Source organism: Rhea americana, unplaced genomic scaffold (genome assembly GCF_003343005.1).
Source record: "Rhea americana isolate MKP2758 unplaced genomic scaffold, rheAme1 scaffold_25, whole genome shotgun sequence".
In the NCBI taxonomy this organism is placed as follows: domain Eukaryota; kingdom Metazoa; phylum Chordata; class Aves; order Rheiformes; family Rheidae; genus Rhea; species Rhea americana.
The window spans coordinates 5,806,242-5,832,597 of NW_028186368.1; the positions used below are offsets into that span (position 1 = coordinate 5,806,242).

The 26,356-nt window shown below is 40.0% G+C and overlaps 1 protein-coding gene across 1 annotated transcript in view; it reads left to right on the plus strand.

Moving 5' to 3' along the window:
- Positions 1 to 25,670, plus strand: part of FAXC (failed axon connections homolog, metaxin like GST domain containing) — a 33,602-nt gene extending 7,932 nt beyond the window's left edge. Inside the window, exons 3-6 of the mRNA XM_085306941.1 lie at positions 6,389 to 6,606; positions 15,278 to 15,394; positions 17,052 to 17,333; positions 17,413 to 25,670. Of these exons, the coding sequence (XP_085163067.1) occupies positions 6,389 to 6,606; positions 15,278 to 15,394; positions 17,052 to 17,333; positions 17,413 to 17,534 (739 nt within the window). The 3' untranslated portion in view covers positions 17,535 to 25,670. The remainder of the gene's footprint in view (positions 1 to 6,388; positions 6,607 to 15,277; positions 15,395 to 17,051; positions 17,334 to 17,412) is intronic.
- Positions 25,671 to 26,356: the final 686 nt, after the last annotated feature.

A 26,356-nucleotide genomic window follows, 5' to 3' on the forward strand; every position in this document is an offset into this window, starting at 1 on the left:
CCCCCCCCCGTCACCCTTTACATTTCACTCCTTGCTTAAGTGTCCTTTCAAAAGTGGATTCACAGAAGTAAAGCACGGACATTGTATCTTGGATTCTGCACTGGATACCTCTACAGGCACAAGGCTTTTTTCCAATAGTTTGCTTTCAAGCATGCATTTAAGCCTGTGTTCTACTAAGTCTTAACATCTGTGTTACRCTTTTTATCTTAAAAAAAAGTATGATCTAAATTGACTATATTTGCCTGTGTTTTTTTTTTTCTTGTTGAAGATGAACAGCAATATGTGTACGTGTAGCTCTTCAAGTCATTGTAGTGTTCTGGGAACAATTTTAGCATTTAGTAGACAGATTTAAATGATGTGGCTTAGAAACATAATCTCTCCCTTCCAAAATCTGACCTTTTTCGATTATACCCAATCTGTAGTGACATATCCTCAAAAGTCTAATTACTGTTCCCAGACTTAGGTAGCCTGCAAATGAGATTTTTTTTTTGTTGCTCTTTTTTTCTAATTAATGTGGCTGTTGAAGGGAAGATAAGGCCTTTTAATCCCCTAATGCTCCATCTCCTTGCCTTAATATTGGTTGTTTCATGGTCTGCCGACTTGCTGCTTTAAATGTAACATTATTGATAAGAAACATACACACATACTGCATGTCTTAATTAGAATCACTCTTTCCTTTGTGAAGCTCTTGGCTGTCCAGCCACACTCCCACTGAGCTGACTTGGCCACTGAGCACGAAACAAGGGAGGTAGGGGGGAGGTACTGCAAATCCAAGTGTTGATTCAGAGAGATGGCATTGAAAAAGATGGACAAAGCTAAAAATTAAGAATTAAGATGTATCTGGGTGTATTTCTGTGTGGCCTTTTCTGTTTCATCCTAGGTGTAAGTTTCACTAAGGTGCATCCTTGGCTTGTGTTATATCCTTGTTTTATATCCTTGCTCTACAAGAGGTATGCTACATTGATGCGATTACGCTGCGCCTATTCTCTATAGGGGGAAAACCCGCAGGCCAGAATGATGGGACGTCACACATGTGTGATGCAATTCGTGAAAAAAAACAGCYTTGACCATCATGTAGTTACACCAAGACAAAATCAGACCTTATCTCTGCAAGACTGAGTTTTTTACCTGACAGAACTGCATTCATGATGGTGRAGTTCTTTCACRTTGCTGATTGAATCTTTCCCCTTCCCAGCAGATGTTTACGTTTGGTGTCTGCAGATCCCACAGTGGTGAAGTTGACAGTGATAGATTGCCCTTGATTTTTTAACTCTTATTTGCAGAAGGGCTATGATATAAAATGTGATTAATGCAATTTAATTGCCAGCAGCATGCAAAGTAGTTTAATCATAAATAAATAATACAGTATTACATTTATTGAATGAAGAAGCAAAGTACATCTTGTGTGTTGTCTCTGTATGGAACTGATCCTGATGAGTGGTCAGCATCTCCTCATGAAATGTTTAGTTTCAGCTGAGCTAAGAGCTTATCTTCAGCAGCAGCTCCAATTGCTTGGTACCTTTTAAAGATAGAAATTGCTGCTTTAGTTAGAGTTGAGATCAAGGTAGGGCTTTGGTGAATCTCAGCCTGTGAGCCCTTAGGGGTTAGGCTGCAACGTCTGGCAGGGGGCATAGAGAAAGACGGTGAGTGAGCATACCTGTGTTAGCACAGGTGTTAGAGCGCATCCCTGGGATGTGTGAGTGACTCGGAGCAGGTGCTGGAACTCCTGACCCTGGAGAATGCCAACTATTAGGCCTTTTCTATGCTTGACTGATACAGAAGAAAAAGCCGGCTAAGATGAGTTGGTATTAGGCCAAGTGAACAGGGAAGAGATGGAGGCAAACTGATTCTGCTGCTCAGATAGTGGTTTCTTATTTAAGGTCTTGGATCTGTGCTCAGGTCATATGAGTTGCAGAAATCTTAACCTGGGTCATTTCCATCTCAGCCATGTGCAGAAATCAGTGGGCTGTTAGGTATCAGCTGGGTGCCACACAGTCACTCTCAGGATGCTCAAGTGTTGACTTTGTGGTGTATCCATTGCTCTTTAATGGGATCAGACTTTCTGTATAAGAAAGGCCAGATGATGCCTGATTTCTGATTCTTTCTGATATTTGCACGCTGGGCTAGTCAGTACTGCAAACATTAAAAACCAGGTGAACTCTGGAAATTCCTAGTGCTTGGGMGGCTGGCCGTAGCTAGCAAATGCTTTTTAACACTTCAATCTTAGGAGAGGGATCTCAGACGTTAACATTAGTGTGAAGATAAAGCTTTGAATATACAGTTTAGCCAATCTAACCCGTTAGATTGGTTAGTTGTATTGTCAAACACAACCTTAGTGATTTTTTTACATATATTTATGCAACTCATTGTTTGTTTTGTCTTGCAAGAAGACCATATAAACATGACCTCTTACCTCATCTAAGCTGCCTGTGCAGTGAGTGTTTGAAGAACAGGAAAAGCATGATATGATAATATAAGTGAATCTGACTTTGAAATTCAAACTTGTCATGTATTAAATGTGATATAACTGATGTTTAAATACATCAAGATAATTATAATAGTGCTGTCTCTCTCGCTGTTGGCAGTGATGAGTGTTGAATACTGCTAGCATCTTAAAAGTCATTTAYTCTGAGAAGCTGCACAGCGGGCAGGGTTTCTACAGCTGCTTGTTGAATGACTTCGTTAGAATCCTTTCATATATTGAGAAATTCCTGCCTTCATACTTTGACTTTACCCAGGATTTAGATGGGAAAAATAGCCTCCAGTTCACATCACCTTGAACACCTCTCCCTTGCCTTGGTATTTTTTTTAAATCTTAGTTTAGGGATGGTAAAAAGCTACTGTTGATGAGTCACTTTCTCCGTCCCTTCTTCTAGTTTTCATGATGAGGCCAAAGCTCCTGTTATACTTCAGATTTGCTCCTCCCCTGTAATGTTACTCTTTAATGTGTTATGGTTGTAGTTGTACTCTTAAGATTTGTACACATGTTCTGGCACAAATGGAAATTCTAAAATTTCCAAAAACCCTCAGTTCAGGCAAATGTTTCAAATAATTATATGATCACGTAACTACTAACTCTGAAAACTATATGATCATGCTGAATTAGGTTACATAGACTACCTGATTTCTGGCATTTCTTAACTTTTTCATAACTTTGATAATATTCTATTTAGATAACCTGGGGCAGAGGGATGATGTGTGGGATTAAATACAGAGGAGCTCTTTTTGCTGGGAAGGACAGAATAGTCTACCTTTGCATATAATAATTTTGATCAAGTGCCTGGTAAAGCCAGTTTTAAAAGTGGTTTTAACTTTGTCTGTAAATCTGACCCTACTTTGCTTTTCTGTGCTCAGGACCATAGATTTATAGGAATAAACTTGGTGATTGTCCGGTTAGCTTCRTGGGTTTCTTCACCCATGAAAACCTGAGATTTGGAACTTGTGACAACTTTGTTCATTGAAAGCGACAGGCACACGTCTAAGGCTATGTTTAACAGTTTAGGCTAGACAAGAATACCTAAATCCAGTGGCATTCTGCTTTCACTGCATCRCTATTCAGATTGTCAGACACTTCATCTGGTCTCTGCCTCTTCCACATCCAAAAATTTTCTACCCCAGAGCTAGCAAGTGAGCACTAGGGAAATGTATTTTTGTTTTACAGCACAGACTAATTGGCTTTGTGGGAAACCTTATTCATCCTGTCGCCCTAAATTAAAGCTGTCCTAGACATGGTTGATTATTCTTGGTGCAGTGCCAGCTAACTGGTGAGAGCCAGGCCGAACAATAGTCATGGCAGCTCTACAGGGTAAAACTAGTTGTGTGCGACTGTAGTGATTTTTCTGAACTACTCTAGCARAGTGTCCTCACTTCTTTTTTGTTTTATTTTGTCTGGTCTTGTTTTTCTTCCAGTGGCCAGTTCTGTTGTCTTAAAGCAACTAGTTTGTGTTGCAGAATTCCCAGGTGAAGCTGATTTCATATGTACTGGGGAAAGAGTGTTCTTGTAGTGAGACACACAACAGTGTGTTTAGAAAATAGATTTTTCTTAGCTTATTAAAGTAATACAAATAATAGCAGACAGCTATAGAAAATACTTGTAGTTATTTCCTAATGTTAGCATCAAGATCAGATTCTTTCTTCCTGTTAAAAGTTSTGTCTGTTCAAGAGATTTTGTCCTTTCGCAGACCTGTGAAACAGTAGCTCTGAAATGTTCTGCATTATCAAAGACCTGTGCACTTTCAGCCCAGTTTTATTTCTGTCTTTCTTAATTTGTATTTTACCTTCTATATCTGTTGCCGGAGCAGAACAGTGTTGCACCTCATCTCTTAGCTAAAGTTAGTATTTCCAATATTTCACTACCTGTTTACTCCTTTGCTTGCTAGCTCTGTGTTCTTCCTTTTGCATTGGTGCCCCTTTCTAAATTTGGCATTGTCTCAAGCTCTACTTTGCTGATACTCACCCAGCAACTTCAGTATAATGCATTATTTTGAAAAATAAGAAGGCTAATGTAAAACATTTTTATTCAAAAGGTTGTATTGAAGTGTATGAAATGTCATTGGAATGTTTTTGTCATATTAATATGATACAAGAAGTTGTGGAGAATTTTGTTGAGGGAAAAAAAAACATCAAAAACATAGCAGGCACACTTTTGTTCTTTATTGTTTATGCATTTGCAGCAAAACATACACATTCCTCGCCATTACTAACTTAGTGAGATCAATGAGTAGAAGACATTCCCTGTAGCAGACAATTTATAATAGAATTTAAAATGCCTTTCATACTCTGCATTGCTGGAATTGTAAATTTGAGCTGTAAATTTTGCTTTTTTTTTTTTTTTTTAAGCTGTTATGGCAAATAGTCTCCTTTTACCTCATGCTAATGGTAATTAACACACAAAGAATGTGATAAAACAGCTTCTTAAAAGATTAGAACTTCTTCGTGGTGTAGAAGTACTTGTTTTGTGATCGGAGTGCTGAATTCAGCTTCTGTTTATGACATACAGGAGTTTAWTAAACACGTGTAAGAAATATACAGGAGTTCCCCAGACGATTTTGCTTTGTTTATTTCTTAAATTGTGTGATCAGCATAGACACTAAGGAAATAACATCAGATTAGAAATATGTGCAGTGATTAAAACCAAAGTCAATTAGAAAAACTGAGTTCTGATCATCTTGGAAACTCAAGCATTTAATATTGCATTAATATTGCATTAATATTGCAATTTTTGGTATTTCAACTTTTATATGTAATGTCACTTGTTCATTGTATCCCTGTGAACCTGTTTTCCTACAGTCTCAAATGTGCAAGTCCACTTTTAGATTTTTCAGTTTGGAAGCTGCTTAAAATACCATAAAATAATGGCTATAAACTCCCAATGTTTCTTAGGCCCTGTTGGCTTTCATATAGTTGTTTCATTTACTTGGAGATGTGTCTAGCTTTTTCCAATTTCCTGTGAAATTAGTGACAGAAGTTGCATCGTCTCTTTTGTTTCTTCATAATGCCTATTATTGGAAGATACTAAATGTTAGAAGAGTTATTAGTTCTTTTTGCCTATGTTTCTTAGCTAGCAACAGCAATAAACCAGTTTTTTCTTTCCCTGCTGGAGCAATAAAGAATAAAAATTCATGTTAGGAAATAAAAATTCTAGCTGGTTAAAAAGAATTTTGATGAAGAGTTCTTTCAAAATAATATGTTTGCCATTCAATGAAGCTGAAATACAACAAAGTCCTTTAGAAATATATCCCATCTAAGATCAACATCATTTTCAGGAGATGAAAAAATACAGAAGATAACTAATTTATCAATGAACTCTTCAACTGTGTGTGGGCTTTTTTTTTTTGTTTTTTTGGTAAAGGTTGTGTCATTGCTAGTTTCTGTGGAGAGCAGAGACCTTTTGAAAAAATGCCTGTTAAAAGAATATTTATTTTGGGGCAAGGTTGCTTCATTGATAAGTTTCAGTCATGCRGAAACTGGGGGGAGTAGGTCAGTAGGAAAGGGTTCCCACTTGCTCAGGTCTGTGCAGCCTGTTGACTGTCTTCAGCTAATAAATCTGTTTGACACAGCATTTTGTTACTGTAATTTAGCAAAATTTTGCARCCCTATTTATGTTTCAGTGGGAACCTCATTTTTCCTTAAAGAAGTTGTGACCTCTTGAGAGACTAAACACCAGGCAGCCTGTATAAGTGTCGGAAAACCAGTTGCAGTATCTAGAGTTCTCACTGACAGTGTGAGTTGCCATCAAGGTCTGCATTTTACCAGAAACTAGCTCTCCATCAGGGCAATGAACGCTAAGTATTGAGTATCGCTGTCTAACTTCTGTGAGAGCTACTGAGTAGCGGTGATAGGCTGTCTGGGTATTGCACTCTTATAACTTATTTTCCCATCCTTCCAGGACTTTAGCATATTGCCAGTGGGTGGAGAATCTCCATGAGACACGAAAGATGATTTCAGTGTGTGGCCCCTTTAGTGACTTGCTGAAGTGGATTCTCTGCCATCTGACAAAAGGGATTGTGAAACGGGAAATGTACGGCCATGGCATTGGCCGCTTCTCTGAGGAAGAGATATACACCCTGATGGAGAAAGACATGCGATCTCTAGCAGGCCTTCTGGGTAATGTACAACGAATTACATGCATTCTGCTTCTTCCTAATCCTTTGTCTGCATGATTAGATGGACTTCATATGCTTCCTGTCAGCCTGTGCAAAACCTCCCGTTTTGTTCCCACATTCACAAATAATCTCACTTTTGTCCATAGGTGGAATACACCTTAGTGCTGTAATTCAGTGTCAGGTTCATTCTTGCAGGGACAGTGTTTCCTTCYTTGCTGTTTGCTTGTTACTAAATTGTGTTCCTAGAGGGATGAATGTGCCATCTGATTTCTTTGCTAAGCACTTGATATTTCTATGTAGAGCAACAGAATGTGACCTGTGATTTTGGAACAGCATTTTGCTATGTGAATTTAGGGAAATGCAGTATTCAGTTCTGGAAATGAAACCTCTTATTTATACTCTGGGGAATCTCGTTTCTCTTAATGGAACTCATGACTGTTTGATGGATCATTATGAGGCTGTGGTTTGAAAATCCTTTGCAGAAATTATTTTTATGAGCTAGCGTGTGTCGTATTTGGTTGGTGTTAGTTAGCAGTTTTATTCAAAGCTGCTGGAGGAGATGGGTCTATGTTATCAGAATAATGATAACAACAAGCGTGGCTTCAGGCTTGTTGATTAGTGTGGGTGGATCCTTTAGAGTTAGTCTTAAGGTTGACCTCACTGGGCTAGAACCATGTGGAACACTTTTCTGTTGTGTAGCCGAAGCTGAAATGTGTACCAAAGCTGTTTACCTCGTGCTTCACACCTTGCAGCCTGCAGACCTCTAATCACATAATGMTTTTGTGTAAAGTCAGAATTTCGAGGAAATAGTTTGGGGAAGATTGTMCCTTTCTTTGAGCTTGTCTCTCCCTATATCCCTACATACTTACAGAGAGCACTGAGTAATCTTAAGCCATAAATGAAGAGAGGTGGTAGCTGCATAGTTACTTTGCTCACAGTTATGATTCTTCTAAAGAGGTGGCTGAGCAGATGGTCGGAAAGATGTCTGCCAGCCCTGTCCTCATTCCTGTACTGTTCCTGCACTATAGAGGGAGGAGAGATTGCATATGCTCTAAATAGGTAAGTGTAGGGTGGATGGGAAAAGCAAGGGTGAAGATAGTTCAGCAGAAAGCAGAAACTAAGTGCTTGCCGAAAAAGGGAAGGAAGAGACTTCAAGGCTGGCAGCATGTGGATAGATCCCACATACATCACATTGTGAGGGAGCTGGAGAAGGTTTGACCTATGACTTGTAAGTTCAGCAGAGCCCGCTGGTTCTGGCCGGACAGTCTTGACAGGCTGAGCTAAGGGATTTTCAGCAACAGTGGATATAAAGTCATCCCTATCTGCCAGGAGTACACATACATACATAGTTTCCAAGAGAAAACTGAAACAATTCCTGAACACTGTTAAGAGTCCTTTGATTTCTTTGTTTAGAGTGGTCAGGGTGCTCCCGTGCATCTCCCACACCCAATTTCTTCATACTGCTGAGTACTGCACAAATTACAGACTGTGGTAAGATAGATGAATTTCAGTAGCTTAGTCTGATCATTCTTAGTTTTCTGATCTTTCCCTTGGTCCATAAACATGTACTAGAGCTAAGAGTAAAGCTGTACTCAGAGTCAGCTTAGCCCTCACTGTGTAGCAGATGGTCCTACAGAAGTCATGAAGATATGACAAATTGAACTGAACCCTTTTCTATTTGTAACCATTACTGAGTTTGCATTTCTATAATTACTTTTCAGGCAGTCCCCCAGATCTAGCTGCATCTTTCTGTCTCTGGAGTCTACATCGATGGTCAGATTTTAAAGTCTAAGGTTGAAAGGAATCATTAAATCATCTAGACAGATCTCTGTGAATCAGACCGTTCAGTTTCTCTCTGGAGGCCAGTGTCTTGTTTCTGGATAAAGCCTGTCTTGCTGAAAGGCATCCAGTTTTGTTTTGAAGATTTCAAGAGCTGGAGATGCCACCGCTTTCATTAGCGATTGGTGACAGCTGTTAATCACATCAAAATCTGCCCATTTTAAATAGAAATTTGTCTGCAGACTCTCGGGTGGCCTCTATCATCTCTTAAAGACAAATGCTATAATCAAATTATCTCTCAATCTTGTTGTTGGTGGGAAAAGCAGGTGGAAGTCTTCAGATATCTCCATAATGTATTTTCTTCATCTGTTGAACACACAAAAAATGCCCAAACCAAAACAACCTCCCCCCATCCCTGAACTGTCTTTATCTGTCTCCCATTCACTAGATATGCTTTCTGTTCCCTGCTTCTAGATATATATCTTCATACTTGTACTATTTCGCTTGTAGTGGCCCAGTTTGTGACTGTCCTGGTTGTCTTATTTGCCACTGTATCAGTTTTTTAACTCTATGATACATATGTTATCAGCAGGCATTTGTATTTACTTTCAAATTATTGATGAGAATGTTGTGCCTTGCATATTWAAAAAAAAAATCTTGATGGACAGCTGCTGAATTCCTGTTACTTTACTACTCTACCAGCTGAATCTTGTGCACTTTTTTTCGTGTTCCTCTCTGAAATGGATGTCAGATTAGTCAGTGTTCAGTAATTCACATAAATTGTATTTGCCCTTTTGATTATTGGTGCATTTTTCAAATCTTCTGTAACTGCCTTGATTTTTCCACTAATATCAATATGTTAAAATTTTTATCCAACCAGCTCTTCATGGTTTTGTCTAGGTAATTGTGGCCTCCACATAGTATCCTGGGGTGGGGATTGGAAGTGGGGTGAGTGACTTATAGCCTCACTGGAGACTCTCCTGTTTCACTGGGGTTAAGAAATGGTAGTCAATCAGCTTAGTGTCTGCAGAAGAGTCTTTGCAGATTCCTTTCCACGTATATGTGCACATGTGTTTTCCCAGAAGAGAAAGCAGTTGAGATTTTGACTGTTAATTAGGGGGGCAATATTAAGAGCTTGAAAAGGATGTCTATAATGCAGAGTAGCTGCATGTATCAAACTGCAGCTGCCAGTCATCAGGCATATCAGATTAATTTAGTGCTCTCTATTTTTTAACAGAAAAAAATACACATGGGAGTGCAAATAACTTTYTTAAATTGCAAGAGCTGCTTCTAGAGAGTGATAACTTGGCAGCTGTCTGGTCTTGTGACACTCATTTTGACATTCCCAGAAACAATGTTTTTTTCCGTTCCATTTCTGAGAATCATCATTTTTCTTCTCCCCTTTTCCCTGTTTCCTTAAGACTCCTCCAAGTCTCTCAAAAAAATGAGAATTAGAACTAATCCTTCTATGGTGGACCACCCCACCCAACTGGTATCATCTTGTACTCTATCCTGCAGTCTCTAAACTGCAAATACATTTTCCTTGTATTGTTTAAAAATTATATTTACCTTATACCTGATAGTCATGTATCATCATGGCAGGATTCTGAATCTGAGTTTTAATATGCACTGTCAGACGGGGCATTGGAGAAAGTAAAGCTGGAGTGAAGAACATGCCTCTCATCCCAGAGGGCTTTATTGTGCCTGATTCAGTGTGGTTCAGATCCTTAGACTGTATCTAGGTCAGTGAAGTTAAAGTGGAAGACCTGAGATAAACACAGGCACTGGGGACTGCAATGCAGATGGAAGTGGAGTTTCTTTCGGCATTGCTATCCTTACACTGAGCTGACTCCTGAGGGAGGCCCAGCTGCCATGCTGTGACTCCCTGGGTGCAGGCAGCATTCATTGCATTTCTCTGTAACATATTTCCTGCTTTTCTCAGTAAAAAGAGTACATCTTTGCCTAACTTCTAAATAAGGCTGAACAGGGACTGCTCTCTGGCCTGAAACCAAGTGGCCCAACACGGTTTGTTTGCAGCGGTCTGAACTCCCACTGTTTCCCCCTGCAACTCAGCAATAAAAAAGGAGGCACTTCCTAAACCAGTTATTAGGAATGGCCTCTGACATATCTTCAGTCTGTGCGCAGACACTACCTGAAACTTCACCCGGTGCATGATAGCAAAAATACCCAGTCTGAATGACTGGGCTAGTGCTTGAATTCTGTGCCTTGGTCCTATTTTGTTTACTAGTCTAGAAGTAGGCGGTGTTTGCTATCTCAGAGCTGAGCTGAACTGGAAAATAGCATAGCTCCATGGTCCTGGTCTGTGGTCTGGACAAATGTACCCATGAACAAGTTGGTTGTATACTGTGAGCAGAAAAGCCAGCTCAAATGCAACTTCAGCTTYACGTGTAAGAAGATGATGAACCTTGTGTTGGATCCATCCATCCATGAGCTTTGCGGTAAGTGCCTGTCTAACTTTACAACTTACCAGGAGACCTTAGTTGCCAGCCTCCAGCGATCTCGGCTCCACCTTGATCTACAAGGTAGCTGCACGCCAGTGAAGGCAGGGAGTGCAGCAGCAAAATGCCGAGTCCTAAATGTGTCCTTAGGTGTTGAATACTGAAATTCAGGTGCCAGGTCCATTTAAGAAACCTCTCTGTACTTAGTGTTTCTGCTGTGGGTACTGTGTGGGCCAAACAGTGCTCTCACACTTGGTATTCCTGACCCTCTCCCTTCTGTGGGGCTAGAGCAGTGCAGATGGCATCGGAGCCAAAGAGGCAGACACAGGAGGGGAGTTTTTGTTAGAGTTGCTTTTTGTTAGTAAGCAGAGCAGGTAGAGGGTGGGAGGTGATAGAGGGCTAGCTAGAGTTCAGTAGCTCAGCGTTTAAGGTGTGTGCGTGCGGGGTGGCAGGCACATGAATGAAATCAGAGGCTTAAAAACAGACMTTTCTGCTCTTAGGAAGGTCCATAGGATAGAGGTGGGCTGTTCAGCCTCCATCAGAGTTGCAGCAGGTGTTACGAATAGTTAAATACCCCATTAGGCTAAAGGAAACTGCCGATTTTGTAGTTTCTTGTATCACATAGGAGACTTTTGTTCTTGCTCCTGATCCAAATCAAGCCCACTAAACATTTTAAAGTAGGCCCATGTCTTAAAGGTTGTAATTATAAAGCTCTGGGAAGGAAGGGATAGAAAAAAACTTCTGGGGTGAGAGTTTAGAACTGACTGCAGCAGCTTCCCAGTAGGCTGAATGTCTAATTCTTTTGGGATTTTTTTTTTCTACCAATGTGATTTCATGCTCAAGTTTTGGCATTTTGAGTCTTTCATAGTCATACAACCTGTGTACAGTGTGAGAACCCTAAATGCCGTTCTGATACAGAGGTAGACAGGGAGTGTAAAATTTGTGGTTATTTTAAAGTGTAATGTTCCTTTATGCTGAAAAGTGATAGTGGGAGGCTTTGCTGAAAGTGCCTGTTAAATCTATAAAAAATACAGCCTTTGCCCCCCAAACTGTACCAGCTAATTAGGAAGAAGATCTGATTGCTTAATTTGCTGATTTAAGAGAGGGTAGGCAGGGAAGAGAGGGGATCTGGACATATGGTTACATGGACTTGCAATATAAAAAATGTGTATTTTGGTAATTATTTAGAGGTAGCAAGTGGGTAGGCAGAGTCCGTGAATGTTTTGGTCCCTGTTCAGCATTCTTACCTGGCTGCTGGTGTCAGGCTTTTGGGTAATGGAGGACTCTGCATTAGGAGCTGTGGGGCAGTGGCTGCCTTAGCTGGTTTCTGAAGGGCATTTAGTGTTTTGTGGAAGGCAGCAGTGCTCAGGGCTGAAACGGGGTTTGATTTGGTTACCCTGGCTGTAAGCCTCTAATGCTGTTTGAAATGCCCTGCTGTAGCCCTCCTGGCTACTCTGGAAGGGTGCAGGTCTCCCATAGTCCTGAGTCACATTAATTGGTTGCATGCGGGTGTCCTACGGCAGGAGTAGACACCTCAGGCTGGGGTTTCTTGACCCAGTGCCAATTCTTTTTTAATCCTGTGGCGCATGTGATCATAAACACTGGACCTTTGCACTGCCATACTGCTGGGCAGTACACATGTGATCCAGCTCAGGCATGGTCATGTGATTGCACTTCTGTAGCATTAGCCAAGGGATACAGTAAAGTGCTTTTAAGATTAGTAGCATTATACCACYTCTAAGAGGGCGGACACTGTGTAATCTAGCATAAAAGTAGACACTGAGAGATGATACCTGATCTGTCAGAAAATCTGGGGAAAAATTACTCTGGAAAATTGTGTAAGTAGATTTGAGCTGGTAGGACTAAATATATGTGGGGATGTTGTGAGATGACTTATAACCAGATTTACTGTTTTATGGAAGCACAGCTTTATGTCGTCTTCTTCCCCTTCATTTTCACTCCCTTCAAAGAAAGAGGTGTTGTATACATGGAATTGCTCTATTTACAGGAGAARGGGATGGCTCAGCTCTCACCTTAGTTGAAGCAACATCTAAAATGCTGTATTACTTCCAAGCACATCATCATTATGAGCTGAGTCTGGAGCTCAGTTGTATKGTTTTGAATTTTCCTAGTGTTGGCAAGTGAAATGGCATTTTACATAGCATATATCTGTGGTTTGGGGACCAATTTTTGAGCTGTGTTTGAGATCAGTGAGTGCTAGGCACCACATAAATACTAAAAATATCCTTTCAACATTTACCCTTTACATAGTTTTCAGGAAAYAGATAATGAAGCTATGAAGAGTTGGAGAGAGTTTACTCTATTTTAAAATTGCATCTGACATGCTATAGAAAGTTACTGCTTATTCCTGAGCACTTCTTTGTTACRTTATAGTACAGAGAGATAACAGGCTTGGTTGTACTGTAATTTGGAATTTGCTGCGTTTTACTGCTGGACGTTTTTTCTAAACCCACTTGATAACCCTAACATTTAATAACCCACTGAATTGCAGGCAGTTTATATCAGACAGAGGAAGAARGTTCTAGGGAGCTGGCATAACTGGATTTGGAGAATTCAATTACATGCCACATCTCAGAGTTTATAGCGCTATGGGCCRAGGGAGGGACAATTCAATCCTCTAACCTGATCTCTAAAATACAGCATGTTTCATTTGTATGTTCTRTTTGGGTCTTTGCTYAAGTTTCAGTGCCTGTGCTGAAGARGCAAACTTACACWGCATGTTTTCTTGGTAATGCTGTCTTTGAAATGTAATTTTCTTCCTTATCTTATTTAGTTACCCACTTATTTGTACTGTGTACCTGGGACYTTTCATGGTGGTCAGCTCCCAAGAGAGCTGGGCAGGATACCGATGCAGAACAGGCAGATGTCTCTCTTGCTTGTAGCCTGTGGACCAGGATGTTCCCATGTGGTTGTTTTTGTTTGCCTACCTGCACACCTGATGAAAATGCTGTTCTTTGGTTCCTGCCGGTTAGAGGTCAGGGGGAGCTGCACTGGTGGTAGGTGAAATGAGCTGGCAGTCTCCTTTTTGTGCTTGCTGAGGCACTCTTTAAGTAAGGTAAAACGCCATAAAGTTGCCTTTGATTTGGAGACCTGTGTTGAGTGGCAAAAGGCTAGAGTAAGGCTGTCTGCAGCAGGTGTTCATCCACCTCTCTCTGGTCCCCATAGGGAGCAGGTCTGTGGGACTGCTAATGAGTGGGCAGCCTGAATTACCATTTCTCTCACTGCTGACAGAGGCACCTCKTCAAGCTGTTTGAATCATGGCCCTGACAGGAAAATTCATCTTGCTAAGCTTTAGCTGCTCACACCGTAGATATCTGGGCTAATCTTTGCCTGGGGTCCCAGTATAGGTCAGCAGGAGATGAACACTGCCAGGGCATGGGCTAGTTCACCACCTAACTTGAAGAGATACTAACTTGACTGATGATAGAGGRGAGTCCAGGCAATGTGCTTATCAAGACTTTTTTACAGGGCTACAACTGTGGGACAAATCACACTGTTCAAGGCTAGAGGAACTAAGAGCAAAATACCTTCTTTTTTTCTGTAGTTAAGGCAGTGGGATGTTTTCAGGTAGTGTGGGGAAAACCTACTTTGCTGTTGTCTGTGGGGCGCTTGTCTCTTAAGTCTCTCCAGGGCTCTCATTTTGGTATCTTTCACAGGCACACTGTATCTATATTAGGGCTGAAACTGGAAATAGTTTTCGGGAGAGGGAAAGGGAGGAGTCTTGTCGCAATAGTCAGAGCAACATATCATGTGAGAAGGTCCTTAGCGAACTTCTTGAAAGCTCCAGGCTGCTTATTCCTGCCTAGATCTCTGTCCTGCTTTTAGATATATTGGCGTTTTTTCCAGTAACTACCACTCCTACTGATAACATCAGTTTTGATCTGAAAAAGCACTGGGAGAGGAAAGCTTTGGGTACCACTTTCAATTTCAGCATGATYGGAGGGATGACCTGAAACTGGATCAGCGCGCATGGGAGGTGCAGGGTGTGACTATCTTCCTTCCGCAAGTGCATTCAACATGGGAATGATTCTGAATCCACACCAAAGGAAATCATGCTTTCAAGCACCTGCTGGTTGCAGAGAAGATTTTAAACACAGCAGAACTAGTGTAGTGTGTATCCTTTGCCTGCTGTGATGAGCAGRGGAGGCTATTTGGCCAGTTGCTCTATAACTGGCCTACTTATGGAAGTGGTGGACACAGGGGGAAACCGGAAAATGAATTTCACCTCAAAGAACAGCTTTTGAATGATATCAAGTCCCTGTCTTTGAATCCTTATATCTTAAGGAGCACAAAGGTTTTCAACTAAATCRTTTCAGTAAAAAGATGTGTTAAAAGTGTAGTCAGGGAAAGATCCARTTTTGTACTGGGGAAAAGTGACAGGCATTCCACAAATGTTTGCTATTGTATTTATAGGTGACAAGAAATATATTATGGGACCAAAGCTTTCCACTGTTGATGCCACTGTCTTTGGACATCTGGCACAGGCAATGTGGACACTACCAGGGACTAGACCAGAGAGACTAATCAAAGGTAAGAAAGTTTAAATGATCTCTGATGAAAATCACACGGTGGCATTTGCTGTGTTTAAACTTGGAGCACCTTGTAAGCACATTTGAAGATTACAGGAGCACTTGAACTATATCATGGGCTGTTTTTGCCTTTGATATAACATTTGTATTTTATAATGTTTTCTCTTCCAATTCTTGTTTGTCTTCACCTTAATATTATACATAGTAACTGTTTCTATTCCTGTACTTAATGATTTTCCTGTTTAACATAGCAAAGACTGAATTCCTTTAAGGAATGAATATTAGTAAGGTGTGTTAGAAGATGGAAGTACTGCTGTGAGCCAGATCTTGCTGAGTAGTTTCATTGAACTGTGGGTTCTGCTGTTCCACTGAAATTAGAGCCTTTGTTATTAATAAAGATACAGAATAAGGAAAGAATCCAGCCTGACTTTGGAGTCACTGTGTTTTTGCATGAATTGGCAGCCAGCGTACTTCCTTTTTTTAATTTAATTTTACTTTTTTCTTTTCCTTTCTTGTGGAGTGATAAAAGCATGTGAAAGCCCAGTGGAACCATCTTGGCATCCTTTTTCAGAATAAAATCAGACAGTATGAAAAGTGGGAAGAGCTAAGGAGAAGGACATGAAATAGTTATAAAAGGATTGARTATTATCTGTAGATCTATTCTGTGCAACAAATAGCTAGCTACTAAAGGAAGCATAGACTTGCTTATTGTTAAAACATTGCATGAGCTAAAAATACTTGAGATTGTTTAATGGGGACATAAATATTGTCTATGCAGTCCTTTTCCCTTCTGACCTCTGAGGGAATCACAGCTAAAATTTTGGGGAGTCCATGAATTCCAAGAAGAAATACTATGTTTGTTGACCAAAATAAATAGATGATAAAGAATGTAAATACCCCAGGCAGTATGTATGACTCTACTCATACAGCTGCTCGTGCTGTGCTGTATTGAGAGTTCTGGTTTCACATACATATACACATTGCCTTGAATGTGCTGTGACTACTTTGTTCTTCTTTGAAGTTCTTATAGTTTCTTCTGACTAAGCACACTCTCATTAACATATGTGAATATATAAATGTAAAGCATAGTATACTGACGTGGGCTAGAAATACTGAAAGGTGAGCCAGTGACCACATAAAAATCTTAAAGTGCCAATTTTATCGTGTGGGCAATGCTGCCATCTGGTGGTGCAAAACCAAACCATTATCCAAATTCAGTATATTTTAATAAATAAATAAATTGCATATATTGCATATATGAATTGGAAAAATCCTGTCTTTGGAAACCAAGTTCCGGCAAAATGAGCAATAATTTTTRTTTTGAACAACTTGTAATACTAGAATTTTGTTCTCTTGAACAATTTCTGTGAAGGTTGAATTTGGGATCGTTATTTTGCTACACGTATTTATGTTTCTTTCTGTGTAACCCTTCTTATTGTAGGTAGGTTAATAATACGTATTTTTAGTTACATTAAAGTTATAAGCAGCGTCACGAAGAACTGGCTGAATCTTGGCCTTTTGAAACAAGGTTTCTGATGYCTCTTTGGAAAGAACTTGCCTAATTTATTTCCAAAAATCTTTAAAGTGCTTCCACATCAGAAGGCAAGTCATGGTGACTTAGTGACTAGATGTATTTACTGGAGTCTGTTGTGTTGCAGGTGAACTGATTAACCTTGCTATGTATTGTGAACGAATAAGGAGGAAATTTTGGCCAGAATGGCACCATGATGATGATAATACTCTGTATGAATCTGAGGAAAGCAGTGAAGCAAGCAAGACTCACTCTCCTTTGCAGGACTTCAGCTTTTATTCAAGGACAGAAACATTTGATGAAGAAGGGACAGAGAACAGCATTTCTCATACCCCCGACACAGATTACACTGGACACTCCCTCTTTGATTCGGATGTGGACATGGATGACTGCCGAGATCAGGAACAATGCAAGTGATGTGTACAAGCATCTCCCCTTTTGCACACATGCTGTTTCTTGGGATCAGTCTGATATATTTTTTTCTCCAGGTTTTGAAGAGGCTTGTACCATTTTGGAAGAGATCATTGTGCTTGATATGGCTATCACATGCTACCTGGACTATTTCAACCTTATTTCATTTTGTGTAACTGTTCAGATGGAACCAAGGTAAACAGTTATTTAAAACACACATGGGAAAACTGGAGGACTGGAGGGCAATGGTACTTTTCAATCTACATTTTACTCCTATTGTAAAACGGATTCCAAAATCAGGTGGGAGAATCCTTCAAGAAGTGGAGTATTTTTAAGAGCTGGTTTGTGTTGAGATGTTATCTTTGCAGAAATGGGCTGAGAACAAAAAGGGAAAAAGAGTTACTGGTACACGCTTCTCCCTTGGAAGTAAAAAATGATGCAATATGGATTTGGCAAAGTTTTGGGAGGCTTTTAGTTGATGGCTTCCTATATTCTGGGTGCGTGCTATTGCAGAATGTATGCAGGAAAAAAGTGCTCCTAGTTATTTTGGAGACGGTTGAGAAAAGCAGGAGGAAAACATGTTGCTAAAGAAGGCAACTTTTTAATGTTTCTTGTTCTTTGCAGAAGTTCGAAATYTCTGTTCTAGAATGTTTTTATTCAGAAGAAAAATGTTAGTTTTAATAGATAATCTCCCAAACGCTCATCTGGACAGTGTGTTGGCCAAAGCCTGCCTGAGGCACCTAAATATCCTCTATGTTTTGAATAACTATTATGTTTTTACTTTCTGGCACCGTCTATTGTCTGCTCTTGCCAGACACTGCTAAAGAATTGAGATTTATTACTAAAAGTCTAGTGCATCTCAGGAGTAGGTGCTTAACATGTAAAATTTGAAAAACCATTTTGGCTGCTTCTAGGTCTGGGATGCTGTGTAAATGCGAGATGCTGGCCCAGGCAATCAGATGCTTTAGAGCTGGCTAGGAAGGTGCTTCAGTGAATGTCCTGCATTGTGCGGGCTTTATAATGTGCAATTCTTAAAGGCAGTGCATAGGAGCAAGCTGTGGTAGACAGCTGTGTCAGTGCTACAGTCGGTGAGGGTTCCCTGGTGCTGAAGTAGTAATCTGAATTGATCTTAAGGTATCCTTGCTAGCACGTCTGTGAATCTGGAAAACCAAATCAAGAATCATTGCACAGGTGCTGATGTGCCTTGTGTTCATGTCTCCCTAAATGCAGGTTTGAAGTCAGAATAAATTTATTGGATTTACTCACCTGTGTGAAGTTAAGCATGAACACTAGTGATGTTTGGCCTTGACTGATTGATTTGAAGCAGAAAAAAARCATATGGAAAATAAGGACAATTTTTGTCTTTGTAAACATACGAATAAGATCAGATATTTTGCCTRCAAACTTGGACAATGGCCCTTTAAAAATATTTTAACTTTAGCTTTCTTGGTGATTTACATCAATGAGGCTCCCTCAATAAAAATTTTATAAATGTTGGTTGTGTCATGGTTTCTGGGAAGAGACGAGACAGATAAATGCCTTGSAATATAAATTGTTGGCTGTCTTGATAGTCTGGAGTTTGAAATAAGCAGAGGAAATTCAACACTTTCAGATAAAATCTCTTTTTCTAGGGATCTTTTCATAGTTGGTGGAGTGTCTCCTACATAGGAGAATGCTTACTCTGGGGAAGCAGAGAGCTAGCTGTGGCTCTGAAAGCAGAGGGACAATTCTGCAGTGACTGCCCATCTCTGTTCCGTGCACGGGGGCTGCTACAATGAAGGCAGACAGCTGATGTGGTCCGAGATGTGTGTGTGTTTGCCTACGTTTCCTAAATTCCCCATGCAATTCCTTAGAGCCAAATTCCAGTCAATGATCTATCTCCATTGTCATGAGTGATTAACATTTGCAAAATGAATCAAAAATGAGAAGGAGGAAGATATAGTCCATTTATTTGGGACTTTTCCCAGCAAACTAAGCACAGGAGTAGGGCACACAAAGTTAGGTCTTACCTTTAAAGCACAGAGGTGATGGTCTGAAATGCCTGTGAAACTTCACAGACATCAGGACAGGTGTTGGCTACAAAAATTTCAGTCCTGGTATTCTGAATAAAAGGGATCTATATCAAGAAAAATCTTATTTTAAAATGTTCATGTGTTTGTTTATCCATGAAGTGAGCTTTAAAGCTCTATATTTGAAGGCTGTGCTTTCTCGACCTTTTCAGCATTAGGAGAGTACAGCAGATACATGCCAACAGTAAAGTCTCAGCTATTAAAAGACCAGCCTGAGTTCAGGGGGCAGTGTTTTCTTTATAAACTGACTAGGCTGGCACACCTGTGGCAGTGATGTTTGTGAAGCCCCAAAATATAGGTTAACCAGGAATCAGTAACATAATTTTACTCTTCCAAGTATGTTCGGCTAGATTGATTCCGTGTGGCTGCACACAGCAGCAGACATAGAAGCAGTGCAAATCTGGTGTCATGTCATTGTCTTTTCCCCAGTATCTGAAGTGTTTTTCAATGGGTAGCTCAAAACTTTGTTCCTGGGTTTGCTTGTTTGATAAATATCGTGCTATTATGTAGCACTGAGTCTAGATGAATGAGAAAGAATATTCTTCTCAGTGTCTTCCCAATGTTGAGGAGAGTGAAAAAATCAAAAGAATTCTGTAGTCTTTTATTCCAAGTGACTGGAGTACTAAAAAGGTTTTTTTTTGCTCTCTCATGCTTGTATCTTTGTGAATTATTTATTTATTTATTTGTTCATTTATATAATAGAATAAAGATGGAAGAAGCAAAATCACTTGAAGTCTGTCACATCTTGTGAGGAATACTTGCTGGAATAGCATTTCAGATAGTAAAAGCCTTTAAAGCTATAGGCTTCTGGTAGGTCTCATTGGGCATGTTCATACAGCATGAGCAAGTCATTTCTTCAGTATGGGCATAAAATCTGATGTTTCTGGTATTATTTGAATCCAGTGCAAGCGACTGCTCTGTGAGGGTGTTCAGAAATAGCTCAGACTTGATTCCAGGAGTGTCACACTTGCTTTACATGCTCAGGCCTTCTATGGTGCGCATATATTTATGCCTGGTAATCCAGTTCAGAGTTTGCAGAATTCATTGTTTCCAAGGAAAGCAAATAATATGAGAAGAGAAGATCCATTTATTCAACTTGTATGCACACAAGTAAGCCTTAATTTTGCATGCGTAGCTATGGGGGTCAGGAGCTTTTAAAGCCTGCTTGCAACAGTGTGAATTGGGCTCTCACTGGATTGAGGCTGATGTAATTTAGGGCAGAATTTGGGTCAGTGGGTTTGTTGTTTCAGTAGATTCCGGTGTAACCATTAAGACTGCATGAGGAATAATTACTTCTTTGAGAAATTCGGAGATGAGACAGGATCCAAAAAAGGGATTTGATGTCCCAGTGAAGATTTGTCTGGTTGCCATCTACTCTCGAGTTCTGGGTTCTGCTCCAAGGGCATTTTATACAGTGACTATATTTGTGTAGAAGGCATAAATGATTTTTGGAGCAGGGACCAGAATCGAGATGATCCTAGCAAGCCTGAGTTCCTAGCTAGATCCTGACAACCAGGAAGTGTYCTGTGAGTGCAGGAAGTCCTCATGTCAGTTGGTTGTTTTTACAATCATGAATGGGAAGAATGTAACATTAGTAACAGTGTTTGAAGGAGCTAATAGTATGTCTTTTGTGATAACCACCTTGGAAGTATCTTTTGAAATCACCCTGGATAGAAAGGGAAATTGGACTTCGTTGTTAACCTCAGGTGAGTACCTGAACCCTAAGATATTTCTGAAGCTAAAAGGCAAGAGATTGAAATGCCACAGAAGAGTGATATAGAAGGGATGAGGGAGAGAAGAAAGGTTAGATGAGCTGGGTCTCATCATGGTCTCTGCAAAATCAGAGATTTTGCTGGTTTGGGATCATGTTGCAGCATTCCTCTCTGGTACAGTATCATTTCAGTTAACGTTTCTGTCGTGTCAAAGCTTGCAGTGATGTTACAGTTATATTCACAAGTACAGTTTTTGCTTTTGCTTCATTTTTGAATAATCAGTATGTCTCGATAGTGGCTTAACTTGACTCTGACAAGTGCAGTAACACATTTTGTTTTCGAAAAGTAAAACGAAATAAGAGAAAGGATCCAAAAGGATTACAAAAGCAGAAGCAGTTTTTTATTGTCAACTGAGATTTTTCAATTTATTAATCAGTTAGGTGAATGTATTTTATAGCATGTCACATGCCTTCCATTTCTTAGGAATTACTCAGGTTATTTTAAAGGAGAAACTAGTAACATTCTCCTCAAGACAGTTATTCTAGAAAAAGTCTGTATTTTTGTGTTTGGCTGTGTTTCAATGTAGATGTGAAATTACAAATCTGTGTCTCTTTCTGAAAACATAAGTCTAGTGTACCGTCAAGGTTTGGTGGGAAACCTTTGGGTTAATTTATCCTGTCCAAAACAAATATTGACTGTTAGACTTTAATTAAAAGGATTTAATCCAAGCTTTTTTTCTTTGGAAAACTAGCTTTGGCAAAATACTTCTGAAAAAGCTTTTTAAAAAATTTTACATTTTTAACAATAATAAAGGAAATGGTAATTCATTATGGTTTGCGTGGAGAAAGTGAGCGAAGACAAGAGTTTTGTGCAACAGAAATACAACTTTTTTAAACCTCCCAAAATTTTGCCAAAGAGCAACATTTTCTTAGTCTTGATACAGCATTGAAAATTTTCAGAGAAATCTTTTCCTCTCTTTTTTTTTCCTTTTTCCCCTCCTGCACTTTCCCCTCCTTTTTTTTTTTCCTTTTCCTTTTTCCCCTCATGGATCTGATGCCCTATTCTTCAAAATTGCAAGTAAGTCCATTTTAAGTTCCTTAGAGATCCTGGCCACAAAACTGACTGGGACACTGGGAAATAAGGCATCGGTAGTGGTGAGAGCCAGGCAGTCCCAGACTGCAGCATGACTAGCTGATGAGTTTTAATGGCCTTTTAAAACCAGAGTTGGAGGGCAAAGGAGTCCATGACATTAGATCCAAGATGACATTGACTGCAAAAGATTTCTGTCTGGCTGAGCATCCTACTGCTGCTATGGAAATGGCTCATTACGGAGTGACGTTAGAAGGGTTCAAAGACCTTTGTTGTGAGGGTTGAATGGCTTTGAGATATTTGAGAAAGTCATGGCTCCTTTTCTTCCAGCACTTAAGTGTGCCACCTGCACAGCAGTTGCAGTCTTTTCTGGTGGCTCGTACCGTGAGGCTTCACCTCTGGTATTCAGATGGAGCCTCATAATCTGTAATGCCCAGGAATGAGTGCAGAGCAGCCAGCGCGTATGCAGGGAGAGTGGTTATTGTCTTGGCCTGTTGTTCACCTGATCTGAGCTTGGTTTGGGTCCCAGATGCATCCCTCAGTCCGATTTGGGGCAGAACCCTATAGATAGTCCCCACATAAGGAAAGCTGGTGCAGCATGCCACCTCCACTCTCTCCATCCCTTCCCAAAATGTCGCAGGAGGCATTTTATACCCTTTGGATGGGCACAGGTGGAGGCAGCATGTGTGCATGAGAGAGACTGACTATGGGATGCAGGAAGGTTTTTGACTGACAGATCCCCAGTAAAGGACACAGTCTGAATCTGTGATCTCAGGCTAGTATTTTGCAAGTATAATTCCACTGACCTTATCGGAGCCATGCTTTATTTGCAAGCTGGAGTCTCTATCTTCATTACTGTTAAGAGGCAACAATATCTCCCTGTTACTTCATTTTAAATACCATCAAAGGCTRAATAATAAATTTATTTCTATAATGCTGTTTTAAGAGGATAGATCATGAGTCTTTTTCTCGTTTGGCAAATGAGAATTAAAGAAACCCCTACACTTCCAGTAAAGTTAAATTTAAAACATTCTGCTTTGTTTCTTAATATGAATTGCAGTGTCTGATTGTGTAACACTCTGTCATGTCAAAATGAATTTGTTTATCAGTATCAGCATCACTGGCTCTGTCAGCAGAGCTCATTGTTACCAAGTATAGTCAGTRGGAAAACACAGACGTTRGGATGTGTAGGTTCTACAGAAATTSTACAGATGTGGTGCTTGATGTAAAAACCAAACCAAACCTGATGTTTCAGATACAGAGGACTGTTCCCTTCCAATTATAACACYGCAAGTCACACATTTTGATCTTTAAAACCATGGCAATGTCTCTGTAGATCTATATTCTCTTTGAAAAAATATTGCCTGAAATATTTCTGCAGCAGCAGTTCAGGCACAAATTTCCTTTTGTCAATGATGTCTGCTCAAGTAATCATGACAGTTTCATACTGTTTTCATTGAAAGGGTTGTATCTGTCAAATACTAAGCCTTACAAAATATTGCCTGCTGGAAAAGTGTGTTATGTGCAGATTTATGCAGGGCAGCTCACCAAGTGAAATTTGAAGGGGGTGAATTCAAGTGAATATTGCCCTTAGATGTTTGAATAATAATTTGAATTTTTGTTCTGACAAGTAGCTATTTAACATAACCTCCCCATCTCACCCCCAAATACTGCAAAACTATGAGTTAAGCATAGGATCAAAATAAATGCTCATTAAACACAGAATTATGTTGGACAGCCCGGTAGGCGGGATACGAAAATTGATAGACAGTRTAAGTGTAGATCATGCCAATACATAGCAGTGACTGTGATGTAAAGGAATATCCAGGTCATGTTGTCTAATCTTCCATGGACAACAATGACTAAAGATACCTTTGAATGACCACAGTGGTTTTCAGTAGCTTGTTAGTGCTACTAGTATTCATGTGTGCTGTGCTTTGCTTCAGGTATTCATTAGTGCTACATGGACAGAGAAGGGTCTACTTTTAGCAGCTGTTCATCAGGTAATGCAGTCAACATGCTGTCATCCTGTCCTTGCACTATGGAGCTCTGTCCTTATGATGAAAGGAAAGGAAAAGGAAGGGATCCTTCTGKACTGAACCTTTTAATAAAGCGTTACAGTGAATTCAGCTTCAAGCTGATTGATGAAGRTACTCCAGTGAGGTACCGTTTGCTTTGTGTTTGGTTGGTGCCCTTCTGGAGGGAAGGAGATCTCCAACACTGTATGCCTGATGGCTAGGGCTGTGTGGAGATGGGGGGCGGTATTTAATTTCCAGGCCACTGAGTTTAGTTTTTACAGCTTTGCATTAGCAGAGAATACTGGGACTACTTTTCGGCAGCAGTTTTGGGCAGTCCTCTCTTTGGTCATCGTGGAGAGTTTTTCTTTCATCCCTTCTCTATACTTGGTAACGTAAAGTACTTTTCAGCTGAGGTATTTGCAATTTCCTGATGAGTTTGGAAAATAAATGGGATATCTGTGTACAGCACAGGAATGTTAATTGATTAAAATGTTCAGTGTGTCACCAGAGTGCTAAACTCTTACCACATCCTATTTGCCCTACTCACAAATTTTTAAGGCCAGAGAAGAACATTACAGGCATTTAGTTTGACTCATGCATAGGAAAGATTGTAAGATTTCATCTAATGATTTCCACACTCAGTTCAACAACCTAAAGCTCAACTGGAGCATATGCTTTCGAAAGGTATTTAATTTTGACAAAACAAATGAATTCTACTGCCTTTGCAGTCACCGACGAAAGTGCCATACGCTTCAGTAGAGCCAGCATTTCCTACTGAGGTTACAAGTGACCAAGGATTTACTGCGTCTCTCATTCCTGTGCCTAATTACCCTCACTTAAAAATTTGCATTATTGGGGCTATTTCCTGGAGTAAGACRAGCAAGATGTGACCCTTGTTTTTTAAACTATTAAAAGAGTGCTTTTTAAGCTTCACTTGTTGTGATGATATTCTCACTGGGCACTGTGTTTGTGTGTGTTCTTCCTTCAGTTTTATTCTTATGATGAATCTTTCTTAGAATGTACAGGTTTTTATTTTTCAGGATACTTGAGAAATGCAGGTCCCCTAGGTTTTTATCATTGGGATGTGTAATCTAGCCAGAATAAAGTGTGTGTGTGTGGATATTGGAGTAGGGATACATCCAGCTATATACAGTGTACAAGGTTTTGTTAGTAAAATGAAATAACACATTGCTACATGAGGACTTCAATGCTATAGCTGCATTATGTTGTTTGTCTATGAAATTACATGAGATGTTATTTTAGCACTGTTATTACTACTAGTTTATAAAGCCATATTTAAACTTGTACACTTAATTGTAACATAACTTGAACTTGTGCACTGTGTTGATTTGTGTATATATATGAAAATCTGTATATTTTGTCTTTATGCTGTATATGTCATTGGTGTGTAAATTATAAGTACTGGATCCAAAATACCTTTCTGGTCCATCTCCTTATTCTGAACGTCTCTCTGCTTTCTGCAGACTTGTAAACTTAACTGTGCTTTCTTAAGTGTGAGAGGGGAATATCTGAAATTTTAACAGCAGCTGAGCTAAGCCCTCATCTCCCAGGCAATATCTTTAGCTACCAGTGTATTTTTGGTCAGGTAACTCTTCGTCTCTCCCACTGATGCTGGGAAGGATTTCAAGCACAAGCACAGGAGGAAGTACAGTAGTTAACCTTAGGCATGAGGAAGTATAAACCTGAGAACAAAATTTTGTCAGGGGAGTATATATATATTTTAAGATCTTTACTCRAAGCACTGGGCTTGCTAGTTTCATTGTATGATAATGTTTTGGAAATTTTTCAGTGAATGTAAATCCTTGGGCAGGCTTAGCATGCTGCCCAGAATGATGTGCAAGTACTGCATGCCCCAAGATGTGGCCTTGACGGGGCAACAGCATGCTGGCTGGTGATAAAGGCACAAGATGATGTGCAGATGCATTCAGACTGTGTAGCGGTTGACATCACGTTGTGCTTCGTAACTGGTGACACCAGTGTTGTGGGCATGTACGTCTGCGTTACGAAAACCTGCTGGCTGAGCGCATTGCTGCCTGATGTCACTGCGTTATCCTTGGGCAAGCTCCATCGGCAGCGTGGAGACCGTGGGATGGTCTTGCACCAGGGACGCTT